We start from the raw sequence: 17,727 nt of genomic DNA, 5'->3' as shown, positions 1-17,727 counted from the left end.
AAACTTGATTAATAACTTGTTTCACCTATTCTACTAAAAAAAGAAGGTGCCACTTCTTCTCCACATTGCTTCTTTTCTCTGTGTCTCTTTGTGTCTCTCCTTGGCTGTGTCTCTTCCTGTTTGTCCTAGAAGTATTCTATAGCTTCACCTGGCCGCCATTCAGCTCCATATGTCATATATGTCACTGACTCTGTACATGAAATAACCACTCCCAAATCTCTTTCTCACATTAGTTATAATACTTGGGCCTCCCCGGTGGTGCAGCGATTGAGCGCTGGGTTGCAAGGCTGCCCACAGCTTCTGCAACGCTGGTTCGATCCCCGGCCACCGGACGAGGGTCCCACATGGCACACAGACCTCTCCTGCCGCCCGCTGCTCCCCTCAGCAGTGTATTTCGTCATTCTGCCTGCTCTGCTCTCCCCTCTGGCTCTGGTGAATTCTCTCACCCTCCCGCGCTTCTGACTATACCCAGTGTTTGTATAAATAAATAAAATAAAAAAAAGATAAAAAAATTATAATTCTTAAAGCAGAATCCTGACAAGGCTAAATGTAGACTAATTTCAATTACTAAATGTATCCAATACTCACATCAAAAGTTTCAAACGCAGGATGGAAGACATAGGTGATAGAGATTAAGATAAAAAAGATTAACTTAAGATTATAAATTCAAGTTAATTCAGACTTGAAACTCTAAGTCACTGATTTTTTTCTCACCATGTGACATTTGACCTGTTTTCGGATACTGAAAATACTGTTAAGATCATTCATTGATTCAACATGTTTACGCCAGACAATACTAGGAAGAATGAATGGGAATGGGAAAGGGTAGCCATGATAGATCTTACTTTACTACGTTATGATATATTTAAACAACTCACATGAGATAAACTGCCATTATAACAAGGTTCATATGTAATAATGTAGCATTTCAGAAATAACACCCAGGACCCCATGGTACTGATCTGCATGTCCATGCAATCCTTTTTGGTAGAGCTCAACAAACCAGGTGAAGAACTGTAATATAGGTTTGCTGGAAAGCTATGATGGAAAAACAAGGGGTAACAGTGTATGAAAGATAAAAGTGATAATTGATGAAATCTGAGAGCGCAGGAAAAGAGTGAAACCATCAAAGATTAATGCTAAGAAAATAAAATACAGATATTAAATGAGTCTAAAAATAGAGATAAAAGGAATGAGAGAATATGGATAGGATATTATAGTAATAAAATGGAAAATAGTTGAAATTTCTGGGTAAAGTATAGCAAATGGGAAGGAAAGGTACTAGAATTTAGGAAGGCTCTATAGTGCTTGAATTATCTAAACAGTTGACTCCCTGAATTACCAAAAATAATGTCAAGATATAAGAAGAGGCAAAGGGCAGGCAAAATGTGTAAAGAGAGTCAAAGTACAAACTTTCAGTTATAAATTCAATATTATTTGCATTTAATGTATAACATGGAAACTACTGTTAATAGGACTATAACGGTATACTTGAAAGTTACTAAGTGAGTAAATCTTACAAGTTTTCATCACAAGAAGCTATGTAGGGTGATAGATGTTAACTAGACTTATTGTGGTGACCATTTCACAATGTTATCAGATCATTGTGTTGTGTACCTGTAAACATAATATAAAATTTTCTGGGGATTCCCATCCCCGATCCGGCAGTCAAATAACAAGCCATCTTCACAGGCTCCATCTTACATGCAAAATCCACTGCCTGAAGGTATGTTAGTCTTTTCAGATTAAAAAAAAAAAAAAAAAAGATTTAACAATCTCACCCACTCTTTGCATTTCTGCAGAGGAGAAGAATGAGAAGAATCAATCCTGCATTGTCTTCCATTAGCATCAACATATCTGTATAGGGACAATTTAGAATTGGAAGCCTCTCCTATCAAGAACAGTTATATTCTTAGTCTCATGACTCACTGTTTTTGCTTATATAAATTAAATTCAAATTTATGTTTATTTGGAATAGCACTTGCAGAATAATATCTGTTGGGCTGCTTCCTGGTCAAAGCCCTACTTTGATTATCTAATAATCTCTGCCTAACTATTCTTGAGACTTGTTCAGTTAACACATCTGAAACTAATTTAATGTTGTATGTGAATTATACCTCAACAATACTTCTTTTTAAATTCAGGAATATCTTTGTATCAAGCATTATAAAAAATACTACCAGTGAACTCTATCAGAGTTCTCACTGAATATGTTAGTGACCAGCAGATCGTTATTTAAAAGAAGACTAGGAGGCAGCATACTTTGGATGGTACAAGCCTCAAAGAAAGTAGTTCTATATGACAGTGAAGGAGTGATGACTATAAGTGGAAACAGAAAATAAAAGGATCATTTCTGCTATTCTGGGTAGTAATTAGTAAATGAGATATAGAATCTCTACAGCATGGGTTGACAAGACTTGTTGATCTGGAGAGCTGCATTTTTGTTTTGTTAATAAAGTCTTTGAACACAGGAACACTCTGAAGCATGGTGACCTGAGATAAGCAGCCTAGGGGGTCTGGAGGTAAAGACCTTTTGCTCAGTTCCTGGTATGCAACTTAGTTTCTGGTAAGGCACGTAGTGCCACCAATGTTAATCATGAAGCAGGATGGATCTGGGGTGTCCTGTGAATATTGACTCTTCACTCACTCCTTGGTATGCAACTATACAACTCACTTTTGGTATGCAGCCACCTCATATCTGACCATGTACAGCTGCCAATTCTCACCCACCCAGAACCTTGTAGAAACTGTAAGTGTATATAAGCCCCTGACTTCCTACAAATAGGGTTCAGCCAATGAGTGCAAATCTGCTGGGCCAGTACCAGTACAATAAACCTGCTTCTTGTTAGCCCCATGTCCAAGTTTCCTTTGTGTCATATTACATTTCCTTTATGTATCATCAATGGCTTTTTTTTTTTGGCAACAAATGTATTGTTGAGTAGTTGCAACAGAAATCCACAAAAACCAAGTATTTACAATCTAGCCATCTAGAAACAAAAATTTGCCAACCTCTGCTCTACAATCTAGGTTAAGTAGCAGAAGATGAGGTTGGGGTAAGGTAATATTAGGGTTCAGTTGTGTACCCACTTTCAGAAGAAAGTAGAGACATTAGTTTTTCAAGAAGGTAGATGACAGCAGTCTGTTCCTTTAAAATGGAGATTTAAAAGTACACAGTGGAAAGAATTGGCTAGAAAGACATTTGCGTAAGGATAGTTCAGAGGAGACGGTAGTCAGAGTTGAGGTCATGTACAGAGTGAGACTGGCGAGGGGTTGGAAACTTGAAGCTGTAAAAACTTGGAATATATACTCAAGATGGGGAATATATTAAATAATCAGTTAATGAAGGGAAGCAATAAGATTTATATGGTAGTGAGAATTTAAGTACATCATGACTTTTCAAACAACCCAATGTTAACAGTTTACTTTCTGACATTTTGTAGAAATGATTGGTAGCCCTAGAATATAGAAAGGTATAAAAGTATGTGGTGGTTTATAAAAAGGGTTGAGGGGTAGAGTGGTGAGCAACAAGGGCAGAGGGCTAGGACTGCAGAGATCTAATTAAACTAGTACTCAATCATAAGCACTAAAAGTTTTAGGATAGTTTCAAAGCAGCTGTGTAGCTCAAAAATGATGACTACAATCATCTAAAAATATTAAATAACCATGCTATCTTTCTTAGCTTTAGTTGTGAGTCTGTTATTTCATTTTAAGAAATTACAATTGACTGTACTTTTTTAATCACCAAAAAGACATGTTGATAATTTATTTGCTAAGTGCTTATTTAAAAAAAAAGTTTTCATATTAATATTTTCAAAACTGTTACTATATACTTACCTGCTTTATTACTAAGCTTGTATAAGAAAGTTTGGCGAGGGTCTGAATGATCTCGACATGTCAGTTGCAAAAGAGAACCTGATTTTTTCCATTTCTGCATAAACCACAGACCTAGACATTTGTAAATTATATATGAGTATAACTGGCAATGTATGATAATATATACCAAAGTTATTGATTTTAAAATATATTTCACTTTAAAAAATGAAATCCCCAAATTTAACATACTGTTGGTTAAAAAATATATTTGTAAAATAGTTCCATTTTCTGATAAAAAATAAACATACTTATACACACATATTTATCAGTTATGCATAAAGCAATGCATCTTCCCTTTAATTAAGTCAAACCTCAATTACTCTGGAACTGGTTTTCAAGATTATAAAACAATCATTTCCAGTTTTGTTGCTTCTCATGTTACAGAGGAGAACAGGGAAAAGGAAAAAAAAACTTAGAATTGGCTAAATCTGATAAGTAAGTCTATCTGTGGAAAAATTTAATAATAAAGAGACTAAAAAATTGTATTATTTATGGATTTCATTTTTCTCTTGCTCTCTTTTTGAAATTGTAAAAATCTAGAACTGGCTGAGTTTTGAATACCATTATTTCAAATAGGCTACAACAGAAAATGGTAGGGTTTGTTTGTCAGTGAAAGAAAAGGAAAATGGAAACGTGTTTCAAAGTTTAATGAAAAGAGACAGAATAAAATTCTACTTCATTCTCACAATGGAAATGAGTTGGCTGAACTATAAAACTACTAAAAAAAATGTAAGGGAAAAGCAAAAACCAAATCAATATTAGATCTTCCTTAGTGAGTTTATACTAATCAAAACTGAAATCTTATCTTTCATTTTAAAGAATTTTTTTGCTTGATGAAGTTGGATTTATTCATAAATGTGATAATCCAGTTGTTACAAAAAGTCTGACTTGTAGTTTCTTCAAAACTTTTTATAATCTTCTTATTTAGAAAAATTTTCTGAATCTAACATCATCATAAAACTTAGGAGAATCATTTTAATTTCTTTAAAAGTTTCAGAATTTATTTTCTCATAATATCCCAAAAGTTAACATTCTATATAAAATAGTTCATAACTTTACAATATATTAAAAATAATATTAATTTACTATGTTCTTAATTAATGGAATGAGAGAATTACTTGTTTATAAAATAAACATGTACTGAATGTATTTATAAGGCTTAATAAAAAAAGGGGAAAAACTGCCACTGTGATTTTTGATGAATACCATCTCAATAGAGAATATTCATTTTATAAAGTGATTTTTATGCATGACATGTGAAATTCCCAGTATGTGACAAGTTGGTTCTAAAATAAACACCAGAAAGTACTAAATTTGTATTTAAAATTTCCCCCCTTCTGTGTTTTTTATATTGAACAATAAAACTTTTTACCTGTATTAACAAGAGCACTGCTATTGTAGAGTGTACCAAGGTGAGGTCCAGAAAGAGATAGAAAGGTATGAAGTTTGCTGAGGTAATATTTAAATCTTGGCCTTGTAAGCACTGAACGGATTATTAAATTGCCCAATGAATGTCCAATAAAGCTTTAGGAGAGAGGAGAAAAAAAAAACATTTCCTTCACAGTATTAATTTTAAAAATAAAAATAAAGTTTATATCACTATACACAGATGTAAATTGCTAAGGATTTGAAAATTTGTATAGTTGCTCTGACACTCTGAAATGATGTAACTTACATTTGGAAGTAAAAAAGTGCAAGAATGTAGAAATCTCCAATTATAAAATTTAAATATATAAGCAAGATGTTACTTATTACAAAATTTTTATACCCATAGTTTGCAATTGCTTAGAAATAAATGCATTTTAAAAGCAGTAACACACTGACTAGACAATAAATTTGTCTTTTTAAGCACACACATCAAATATTTACTTACTAAATAATGATTTAAAGCAAAATAATGCAATTGTACCTATAAAGGATGACTCAGGAGAAATGATGTACCTACTTCTCTTATTTTTTGGTCTACTTTCCAAAGTGGGAGAGTTCTCTGACTACTACATTTAAGGCACAGATAAAATACTTGAATTTTCCTAATCTAAGATTATACTAAAAGAACAAGTAATATTTATCACCATTTTACAACAGATGGCATATGACTCTCTGGGGAAAAATAACAGTGAAAGAAGAGAGCTTGAAAGTTATCTTAACAATGGCTTATAGATAGAACTAGAGAGAAGGTCAGGACAAACTTCACTATCAAGTTGAAGTTCCTAAATCTGTGGGGTCAGAGCTATAACGGTACCGTATAGTTTTCAATCAACCAGATCAGGTTTTGGATAATGGTTATTTATAACTGGCAATCTAATCCAAGAGAGGAAATTCTTTTGTGGATGAAAGAAAAAACTGATATTATTTTCTTACAATACAATAAAAAAATGAATAAAAGGAATATAAGATCATTATAGAAAATTTAGTAAACAATGTTTTAAAATCTATAAAGGGAGAAAATTGAGTAAGAAAACAATCTTTTTCCTTAACATAGATGCATTATTTCCTATATTTTATCAGAAATCTGTTTTTAAAAATGACTTCAAATAAAAACTTGTTTATTTTTCTTCTTAGTTCCATACTTCAAACTGGAAATAAATTCTACAAACACCTATAATATATAGTCAGCTTCTTTTATCTTTTATCATAATGGGATGTGAAGGTAATCAGTTTATCTTATTTTTTTTGAGGTAGGAAGATTAGGCTTCACTTTTCTTTAATTCCTACTAGACTGGAAGAAACAAATTTTTTCTCTTAGCCATGTCTATCCACATACCTGATTAAGTAATGAGACTCATACTGGCTTAATAACCATTTGTTGCTTATGGAACACTGACTAACAAAGTATAGTCATGAAACTTTTAAAGTATTTTTGTGTATATATACAAATACATACACATATATATCCATTTCCTCTTACCCTTTTTATCTGTTTTATTGCATATAATTCAAATACCACACAATTTACCCATTTAAAGTGTCAAGTCAATGGTTTTTAGTATGTTCACAGAGTTGTGCAAACCACCTCAAAAAGAAACCCAATAGCCTTTAGCTATCACCTCCCCATCTCCTCCAGCCCAAAGTGATCACTAATCTATACTTCTGCCTCTATAGATTTGTCAATTCTGGACAATTCATATAAATGGGATCATGTAATGCATGGTCCTTCCCTATAATCTTTTAATTTTTTTCTTTTTTCTTTAATTTAGTTCATTTGAGTTGCGGTCTCATACATTCTCCTAGCACAAATTCTGTTAAAATTCTCTATAATTGATAAAAACAAAAGTAAATTTCTAACATTACAGAATTACCTTATTTTTGAGACTGTTAGACTATATATCTGAATATACTGTATGATCTCATCCAGAAGGCGATCAGTCATACTATCAAAATCAGCAAAAGTATCATTCTAAACAAAAGCAAAAGACATATTGAATATGTATAATCATAAGAAAAACTGCATAAAAACATTTTTTACTTTAAGTATTGAAAATATGTTTAAGACCAGGGCTTTTTAGAGAAGTTAATGATTGAGTTCACTATACCACTATGAGTACAAAGAGTGAAATTCTAGGGAAAAATGGTTTACCATTCTTAAAACATTTGCTTTATTAATTGTTTAGACCACTGTCAGCACTGAATGTAAGTTTATACTGGTTTAATTAATGAAATAACAAAGATGTGAAATTCTACAAATTTTGCACATGTGAAAAGTTGGTGAGTCAAACTGTACATCATCATTCTATTTCATTGGGATGTATACTAATGTCAATTTACTATTTCTAAAGGCATTTTGTATAGTAAGCCAATATTTAGGTAATGAATGAAATAACAAAGATGTGAAATTCTACAAATTTTGCATATGTGAAAAGTTGGTGAGTCAAACTGTACATCATTTCTATTTCATTGGGATATATACTAATATTCATTTACTATTTCTAAAGGCATTTTGTAGTAAGCCAATATTTAGGTAAAAACTAGTACAAAAATGTTTTTTCCACTGAAAACACCACCATATTGTACCTGATTTCTCTCAGACATAAGAAAATCAATCCTTCCCCCAGGCAGTCCAAGTTCAATGTAAGTTTTTACTAATCGGAGATCTGCACTGTTGCCTAGAAAATGAAAAAGTATATCTAAAGGATGAGATAAAGTAAAAGGTAAAGAGCATATCATTATTTATTTTTACAGTTCTTGAAGGCAAGTATATGGCCTCTGCCAATTGTGAATAGACGATGGTCTCTCAGACAGTCCTTAATTTTTATTTCAAAGCTAATTTCCATTAGCCAGACTATCTTTCAAGAGTTTGTTTCTTAGGAAATTTTAAATCACATTGATGCTTTTACTTTCCCATCTAATGTTGTTATCTGTTTAAGTGATAGCATTTCTTTGGTAACTGCTGACTACAGAAACTGTGAATAAATGAAGTAATCCTACCATCATCAGTCTAGATTATTCAACAAACCTTGAAAGCATTTTAGATTTAATCTGTTGACTTTCCTTTAGTGTATGAATATGAGAAATAGAAATAAAAATCTTTTAAAATAATTAAGTTTATTTTTAACTATTAACTTAAGATATCTATAAATAGAAAATATTTTCTATATAGATATGTGTAAATACAAAAATTATCCTTAAAAATTTTAATGACTTAAAAAAGTTTAATGACTTTTCAGTTAATCCCTCTGGTTTAGTGAAATATAAACATGTCCTTATCAAGTGTTGAATTTTTACTTTACTCTTCTAATATTTGCATTTTTCAGATATTTCACGAACTGATAAAGATAACTTTTATTTCTGATTTTGAAAGGAACACCTCTAGTGTTTTACTACTAAGCATATGGTTTCCACTGGCATGTATCCAGTGGATATGCTTTATCACATTAATGAACCAGTCTAGTACTATTTATGCTTAAAGTCTGATGGCTAGTTATCATAACTGTGAATGGATATTAAATTTTAATCAATTGTTTTTTACGTGATTTGTTGATGTACTACATTTTATTAATAAATTTATTTATATTTATTTTTACATTCTGGGAACTAAATGCTATTTGTTGTAGACTTTAACATACTGAATCTGCTCATTATAGGTTTTTTTTGACAATTAACTGTCTATTTTCTGTAATATTGCTAGAGTTTTATTAAATGTATTTATGTCAGATTGGTCTATTGGTTATTGGATGTGGCTGTGATATCTTTTTCAGATCTGCCAAAAAGCTTATGGTAACTTCAAGGAATAAAGTGGGATACATGCCATCTGTTATTTTTATTATTCTGGAACAATTTCATAACTCTAGAATAATGTACTTCTTGAAATTTTTAAAGAACTTGCCAGCAATTTTACTGGACCAAAAGGTATTTCTTGGGGGTTATTTCTTTGAAAATAATTATTCGGGTAAGAGGTTATTATTGGAAGAATTTTATTTCCTGAGGGTCAGAATTTTTTTTTTTTTAAAGAACTCATGAGAATTTATAATCCAAAAATCTATCAATTTGTTTTTACATAATCACATTATAATACAATAATACTTTGCTAATCCGGAGATATTTGGTATCTTCTAACATAATTCCTAATTTAGAAAGTATGTTGAAACCAAAAAAGCTGTCAGAAAACCACAGCAATAAAGACAGGTATTTAGAATTTAAATTATATACAAATTAATTAGTAAATTGGTAATTACTAGGTATTGATTATTCTAACCTATAAGGTTTAAAGCATCAAGCTAAAAGAACTAAGAGAACTATCAAAGGAAGACAAGATAATTCCCATACGTGGCAGCTGATAACCAATAATCAAAGAGAAGGCAGCAAAGTGCTAGTTAAAATAAATATTGGCATATGATGTTAGTTCCATGGAAAATTTACTTAAAAGGAAATCTAGTATTATACATAGCAAAAATAGCATAACTTTCTTTTAGAATGTATTTAATATTCAATTAATTTAAGCAATTTAAAACTTTTTTTTTTCAGTTCAAAGATTAACTAAAACTAAAGAGATTCATTCGGAAAAGAACATATTGAGTTGCCATGGGTTACATCAGAAGATGTCACATACCATCTAACCCATGCACACAGACAATGAGATGTACTCCATCTTCAGGACCGTCCTCTTCTTCCATGCTGAAATAAGGGACTGAGGATGCCAGCAGAGGTATATCACTGTACATGAACCCAGGGAGTTTAAGCTGCTTCAGTTCTTCTTTTGCCTGAAGGAAGCTGAAGCAAAATATTAAAAGATACTCTTTACCAAATATTATATTCAGTTTTTAAAATCAAAAAGACAGTGCTGATTTAGAGAACTGCAGAAGAAACTCAGCAGTATTTGAATATAAAATAATGAAAATATATGAGACCATCTGAATAATTAGAAATCAAGAGAGTAATTTTCTATATTTTTAGTACATATTCTGATCAGATACAATGAACAATTTAAATGTGAAAGCCCAAAAGATTCCTTTAAACTTGAAATCATCCAAGAAAATCTTAGGAGTTACATGTCTACAAAATTATATATTGCATGCATAGAAAAGCTGGGAACTGAAAAGATGACAATCTGATCTACCTATAATTTAATCTTACCCTCTTTTCTCCTTTTTAAACTTACATAAATGGAAGGGAAAGAGTTGTTCTATAAAGTGAATATGGTGAGAATAGTATTTACAGTATTTAGATGATTAGGTTATTTGTATTTTTCTCTAAAAATACTAAAAGAAGGGGTAGAACAGATATGCATGTGTGTATAATTAGTGGCATGCACTCATTTGAAATGAATAACAAATCTCATCAATTTGGGGACTGCAAAAATCAAAAACTATTTTTAATGTATTACTTGAAGTGATATAAGAAACACTCAAAGAAGCTGATAAACCCTAAATGAGCAGGATACAGGTAAAGACATATAGACTATTGTTTTCATTAATGACTCCAAAATAGTCTGAGATATACAGAAGATGGAATTATTTCAGTTTTCCAGTATATCACATTCTTTAATAGGCCATTATCACCTCACTAGTTTCACTAGCTTTAGGCACTAATATCTTAATTATATGTATAAAATCTGGGAACTTAAAATAACGTACTCTAGATATGCCCATATCTTTTAGTCCAGGTATTATAGTTCTGGAGAAGGTAGAATATTTTGAAAACTTGTGCTATGCAAGTAAACCCATGTCAATTTCAAATTTTTCCACGTATTTTATTGGTCCATGAAATCTTTTTTTTTTAATAAGTAAATTTTTAAAACATTTATTTATTTATTTATTTATTCATTTATACAAGCACTGGGTACAGTCAGAAGCGCGGGAGGGTGAGAGAATTCACCAGAGCCAGAGCGGGGAGCAGAGCAGGCAGAAGGACCTAAGTACACTGCTGAGGGGAGCAGTGGGCGGCAGGAGAGGTCTGCGCGCCATGTGGGACCCGCCTCCGGTGGCCGGGGAGAAGCCGGGGATCGAACTGGCACTGCAGAGGCCGTGCGCAGCTTCGCAGCCCAGTCGCTGCGCCACCGGGGAGGCCCCTGGTCCATGAAATCTTAATTCTGGAAACCACTGACTTAGCTGAAGTAATTTGGTCTGGTAGTTTAAAGAAATTTCTAGCACCTATTCTTCATATCTAGTACTGTCCATATTCACTAGATATAGTCTTAAACCTAGATTTTATCTGGGAGTAAGTGTGGGTGCAATGAGGTATTGATAAAAAAAAAAGGTTTTAACCTCAATTATGCCATACTTTTAACATACAACTACCAGTGGAAAATTTGTATCAGTAATGTTTAGCCTATAGAACAGGATAACCATATGGGGACGTACAGATCTGTCTGTCAAAGTTCATTTCTCTATTTTAGATAGTTAATCAAAGCAGCATTTTTTTTTTTTTGTATTATAAGAACCATAGAATATGAAATATATGTTTGACATACATTTAGTAGCACATGCTATTATGCACCATTACTTACGCTTGTATTTGAGGTTTTGGTGAATTTTCATACCAGGAAATTGATGAAGTCAAGTTGTAAGAAGTGCTGCTGCTTGGCTGCTTTGTAATGGCATCAAACTTACTTTTAGAATACTGAACACTACCAGGAGACTCTCGTGGTGCAGATGGAAAGGACAGACAACCAGAAGTACAAACAGTAGGCATATTTATACCATCCCTCAGATAATCACTGTTTATTTTTTCAGATTTTATAAGTCTTTCTTCTTCTAGTGCATCTCTTTTTGTATAGTGAGCATTTACTCTTCCATCCAAAGCTGAATAATCTGTTTCTTCGTAATACCCATTTTGAATCATTTGTTGATCCTGCTCTTCCTCCTCATCCTCTTTACCCTGAGTCTGCTGAAGACTGCTAATTTCCTTTTCAGAAGACTCCTTCTGAGGGCTAACTGAATTGCTGTAGCTAATAGCACATGTGTCAGAAACATGCATACTTCTTTGAGAACCAAAATAATTTTCCACAAGTCCTTGTTTTACCATATCAGGACTGGCTGAAAAAGGGTCACTTGTACCCAGCTGAATTTCACTTTTAACTGTAGGGGCTTCTGAATTTATTTGTTTGAGATTTAATGCATCACTATTTTTTCTTTTCACAGTTCTATCTTCACTCACTTCTGTGTTAGTGGAAATGGATCCTGAAACACAAGGAGTGTCTAAACAGACCAGCTTTGAATTTAATGTAAATGCTGTCCCTGCAGAGTTACTAGATTTATCAGGACTCTGTGAGCTTTTACACAAAGTATCCATGTTAGGTTTGGAGCTGCAACTACTTTTCACAGCACCGGAAGTATCTTCATCTGAAAAGACAAATTGCAAAGGGTCTTTAGTGCTTGAATTTAAGGAATGTATTGCTATAGTTTCATTGTCCAAATGCCCTGAAAATACAACAGTCTGCTGCTGCAAAGTAATACTTGACTTTTCACTATGGTCACGTTTTGGCAAGTCAATTGTTCCTAGATTTAAAACAGTTTTGCTATCATTTAGGTGGCATTCAGGCACAACAGATTTCTTAGAATTCTCATCAGGTGACAGTTCATCATCGGAAGGTAGAGAGTTTATGGATGTCAAAGATGACTGTATTTCACTTAAAGCACTTGTACTCTCAGTACAATGGCTTCCGAATGAAAATTTTACATTATAATCAGGTTTCATCAAAAGCTGAGGAAATAATCTTTCATTATTGTATGTAATTTGCCCTTGCACAGTTTCAAATACTACATCAGGGTTTGGATGTGTTGCAAAAGAACTTGGTTCACTTTCAACACCTGAATCTGAAAATCTAGATGAGGCATATGTGGCATTATCTGGTAACTTAATTGTTTCTCCACTTGCTATAAAATGACATTCTTTTGTAGAAGAAGCAGGTAGGTTACTTCTTAACTTAGTTAATGATTCTCCAATAGACAGACACTTAACTTCCTGCAAAGCTTCCTTTTCAACTGTTATTTCTATAGATTTAGATTTACCATTAGATTCTAAGGACTCAAAGTTGGGTAGCTGTACATTATCCACAAATATGTCATCTTGTTGAAGATCTGTCCAAGGTCCTACTTTAACAGTTATTTTCTCTCCATTTAAAGGATCTTTATTACAGGCTTTTACTACTGAAGATGGGATTGTTTGATGATCCTGGCAATCATCTGATGAACTTCTGGATGCCACATTGTGTTCCACTTGTGTATTTTCACTATCGTCCTGGGAGATACCAAGTTTACCTGAAATGGACAAATTTGTACAAAGATTTAGGCTGCCAGGGTTCAAAGGATCAAACAGGTCTGGTAGCATATTTTCAATATCTGGAGACTTTTGTTCAGTTTTCTCTGTATTAGTTGGCAAATAGCTAGCTTCCTTTTGAGTTGTCTGTCTGATGTAGGTCTTTAGGTCAAAGTGATATCCACATATTGTGGGATCCAGACCTTCCTTCTGACTATGTGAAGGATTGCCTTCAAAGCATTTAGAGAGATCATTGGATGCTGTACTTTTTAAACATTTGTAGCCTACCAAAACCACAGAATCCTTAGAGTTCTGTTTTATTATTTTTTTTGTGTTTTCAGGTTTCATTGTTTTCATGAGCTTAGTAACCTTAACTTTGGATTTATTTGATTCTTCATTCTTTCCTTTTAGAGACTTTGTTAGCTGTTTTTCACCTTCTGTAAACCAAAAATTGGAGGCACCAGCAGGTTTGACTTTCAACTCTGGGCTAGAAAGTCCAGCTATAGAGCTTTCTTCAGTCTCATATTTATCCATTCTACTGGACTCTGATCTCTGAAGATTCTGATATCCCATCCAGGGTGCATCTAAGTCTTTTATCCAAAGAAAAAAAGATTCAGATTTAACAAGGTGCAAAAACTCACAATTAAGACTACTTTTTCTGACTGTAACTTTCTAATATCCTCAAAAAATAAATAAGACTAGAGGGAAAAAAAACAGCCCCACATTAGGGAATGGTTTTATGAATATTAGATAATACACCAAAAATGACACACATTGCTTACATATTTTAGTTAGATAATACTTACCTTCAATAACTGAATCTAAATACCTATCTTCAAAGATAATAGGTAATGAATTGAGATCTCCATCTAATTCACTACATTCAATAGGAAGGGGTGGAAGAGAACTGCAGAAGGAAGTATTTTTGATAGCGGTGCACATCTGTAGATGACTCTGAGCACTGAAAAATATTTCTTAAGTCAGACTGTAATTTAAAAAAATTATACCCAATTCCACTTAATAAACTCTACCCGTTCCCTTTCCCTTTATCATTTCTAGCCTCCTCCCTCATGATATGACCTTTTATGACGTCTTCTTGGTCAGAGAGAAAAATTGATAAAATGAAATGTTTTGACCAATTATTGATTTATAAAATTATGGCTTTGGTGCTATATTATTTAATGTATATTATAGACTTCTATTTTTCAAAATGAGTTATAATGCTTAATTTATGAACTATTTAATTTGTTGAGATAACATTATAGGAGAAATACCAAAACTTCAAATGCTTAATAACAATTCAACAGTGTTGGGAAAAATGTGTTCCATTGTTACTGCTACATTTAACATATGCTGGTAAAATCAACAGCTGTTTAAAACAAGGTAACAAGGTACATAACTTTCCACATAAATAATTTTGAAACAAGTCTTCTTTGGGAAAATCAAACAAGTCACACTAAACAGGATTGTATAAAAAATTCATTATCCAGCTTCAACAACATTTTGCCCTTCTTGTTTTATCTGTACCTCCATTCACTAGTTAACTCCACGCTATTATTATTTATAGTTTTTGTTGGAGGTAAATTCACAGGCACTGAAATACACAAATCTTAGCTGAATGATTTTCACAAATGTACACATGATACAGAAAATTTCCACCTATTCAGGTCTTTGCATTCAAAGTTCGAGCCCAAGTCCACATGAAGACAACCACTATTCTGACTTTTCCCATCTTAGTTCTTCTGCCTGTTTCAGAATTTCACATGAACATAAATCAGATAGCACTTACTCTTCTATATCTAATTTCTATATCTAATTTCAACATGTTCTCAAAATATTATTTAAAACTAAAGAAAATTAGATCTAAATACATTAACTAGTAAAAGTAGAAAGCATCTATTTTGGACATTTTAACTATAGATCATTTATATAACAGAAGACAGTGCTAGTCAGACTACCTGTGAAAATCTGTAATACATAATGATGAATTAAGAGGTTTTGACTTGTAATAATAAAGCTTGAACGAGATTGTCAAATGGAAGCCTAAAGCCTGGGATATATGGAAACAGCAAAGTTACAGCAGATCTGATATAAAGAGAGGAGGTAAGAGTGCAATATTCTTCTTTATGTGCTGTGGGGCTTTCATTACGTAATCCATAAAATTAAAGTCAATTTAACAGGGGATTTCTTAATTTCTTCTATTGTAAATGTTGTATATTCTGTCATTGATAAATTCTTAGATAGCTTTCATCAATGATTTCATAAAATGAAATCTTTATAAACTTTAACTTTATTCTACTCACTGAAGTTCCTGGTATGCAATGGCAGCTTCTCTTGGATGTTCAAAACAAAAGAACGCCTCAGAAAATCTGCGTACCTAAGAAATTCCAAAAAGGGAGTATAAATAATAAGGCACATTTTAAAAGTCAATCAGCATAGGAGAATAGGGAAAGAAACCCTATTCACTATGCCTTCCAAAATCATCACTATAAGAATTAATCTCCCTTTATCCTTCATCAGTTTTGTTAAAGCACTCTTATTTTGGCACTGTATTAAATAAACAGTAAAATCTAGTGAGAAACCTAGGTTTACAGTATGGATCTACCATATATTCTCCTTGATTGCAGAGATTCTGTTTGTCTTATTCATCAACATATCCCTAATACCAAGATCTTGCCCAGTATATGGAAAGCTTGATAGAATCAGCTAGCACTTCAACCATGCCATGTGGCAGGCATCCAAGTAAATGCCAGTTGAAGGGCCTGACTGACCTAATGGCTGTGTGAATTGGGCATTTCACCCTTGAGTTTTTTTTTTTAATTATACCTAATATCTGTTCTATATATGGAGTTATTGTGAAGAACAAACAAGATAACATATGTGACAGTAATTTGTCATCTGGAAAGTGTAGATAAGTAGAAGCTACTATAATTGCCATTATAACATTCACCATATTTTTCCTTATAATACTGACATTATGTGAATTGTTTCCCTTCCTAAGTATAACATTCTCTAGGGTAGGCGCTATCTTTTAATGATTTTTGTTATCACTCAAGATATATCTTTGAACATTACAGAAGTACTTGGCAAATACTTATCAAACCAGTTGACTATTTCTTCTATAATATTTGTATTGTGACCTATTCATTTTGAATTATGCAAGGTAAGGTTTTATGAGGTATTGGAGCAATAAGAAGCAATAGTAATATGTTCTGTTTTGGAGGGCACAGGGAGGAGAGAAATTGTATTTCATTTAAGGTTCTTTTCTAAGAGGAAATATGATAAAACTAAAGTCCTTTAGTTTTAGTCTAAAATGTATAATGAGTGGAGATAGATATATTTTACTTGCCATTAACTGACCAGCTGAACTTCTGACATACTCAACTTGTTTACCAGAACAAATGAGACCAATTTTCAGAGGAACAAGTCAATGAGGGTTGTAGGGAAGGGAAGGTATGAGGCATCTACGAGAAGGATGCAATTTATGTTGTTACTTACAAATACTGTCCAATTGTCTCTTTTCCCCTTTCCAACAATAAAGGAAAGATGAGGAAAAATATCTGCCTATCTATGTGTTTATTATAGATGTTTTCTGTGGAAGCTATGAAGAGTGATGGAATACACCCTGAAATCATTTGGATTCCTGCAGTTGAAGTGAGGCCTGCAAAATGGCCAGTTGTTTTTCCTTCTTTTCCCAATACCTACAATAATTTCTTGATAGCACCCTACCTAACCAGCTCTATGATAAGCAATTTATTTTCATTCTTTGGCTTAAATCACATAAAAATTTTAAGTCGGTATCATCTTCACTGAATAAGTGAGAATGAAGAACAAAGCAGTAAAATATTTGGCTGATAATATAGCTAGCAAGTGATATGATATTCAAATAAAGATTTGAGAAATTCTTAAACTTGCTGCAAAACTTATCTCTTTTTTTCTGTATTAAGATTCTTTGTTATGAGAAAGTCTTTCCTTTCCTTTCAGACCCATATGAGGTTTTCCTTATAAAATTTCTCCTACTATGATTTTTGTGCTGTGGCATTGTGTAATAAATGAGCCTACTGACTGTACTGAGTAGCCATAACTAAGGTATGACTGCCACCTAATGGCTATATAACTTAATTTTGGGGAAAAGACATACAGCAAAATAGTAAATTCACA

The 17,727-nt window shown here is 32.7% G+C and overlaps 1 protein-coding gene across 8 annotated transcripts in view; it reads right to left on the bottom strand.

Moving 5' to 3' along the window:
- The window catches only part of FAM135A (family with sequence similarity 135 member A), an 80,247-nt gene that overhangs the window by 13,423 nt on the left and 49,097 nt on the right, over nt 1-17,727 (bottom strand). For 2 of the 8 annotated variants that reach the window (XM_037519932.2, XM_037519933.2), the window contains 9 exons: nt 15,870-15,943; nt 14,373-14,527; nt 11,816-14,156; nt 9,920-10,080; nt 7,885-7,976; nt 7,173-7,270; nt 5,246-5,397; nt 3,835-3,945; nt 1,786-1,857 (listed from right to left, as the gene is read on the bottom strand). In XM_037519932.2, coding sequence (XP_037375829.1) covers nt 1,786-1,857; nt 3,835-3,945; nt 5,246-5,397; nt 7,173-7,270; nt 7,885-7,976; nt 9,920-10,080; nt 11,816-14,156; nt 14,373-14,527; nt 15,870-15,943 — 3,256 coding nt within the window. Of the gene's footprint in view, nt 1-1,781; nt 1,858-3,834; nt 3,946-5,245; nt 5,398-7,172; nt 7,271-7,884; nt 7,977-9,919; nt 10,081-11,815; nt 14,157-14,372; nt 14,528-15,869; nt 15,944-17,727 lie in introns of all 8 variants that reach the window. The other 6 variants (XM_037519934.2, XM_037519935.2, XM_037519938.2 and 3 more) reach the window with 4 other exon arrangements.

The sequence above is a fragment of the Talpa occidentalis genome, unplaced genomic scaffold, assembly GCF_014898055.3.
Source record: "Talpa occidentalis isolate TD23 unplaced genomic scaffold, MPIMG_talOcc4v2.1 talOcc4.2, whole genome shotgun sequence".
NCBI lineage: Eukaryota > Metazoa > Chordata > Mammalia > Eulipotyphla > Talpidae > Talpa > Talpa occidentalis.
The sequence above is the reverse complement of the archived record's forward strand: the minus strand, read 5'-3'. Positions and strand labels throughout refer to the sequence as shown.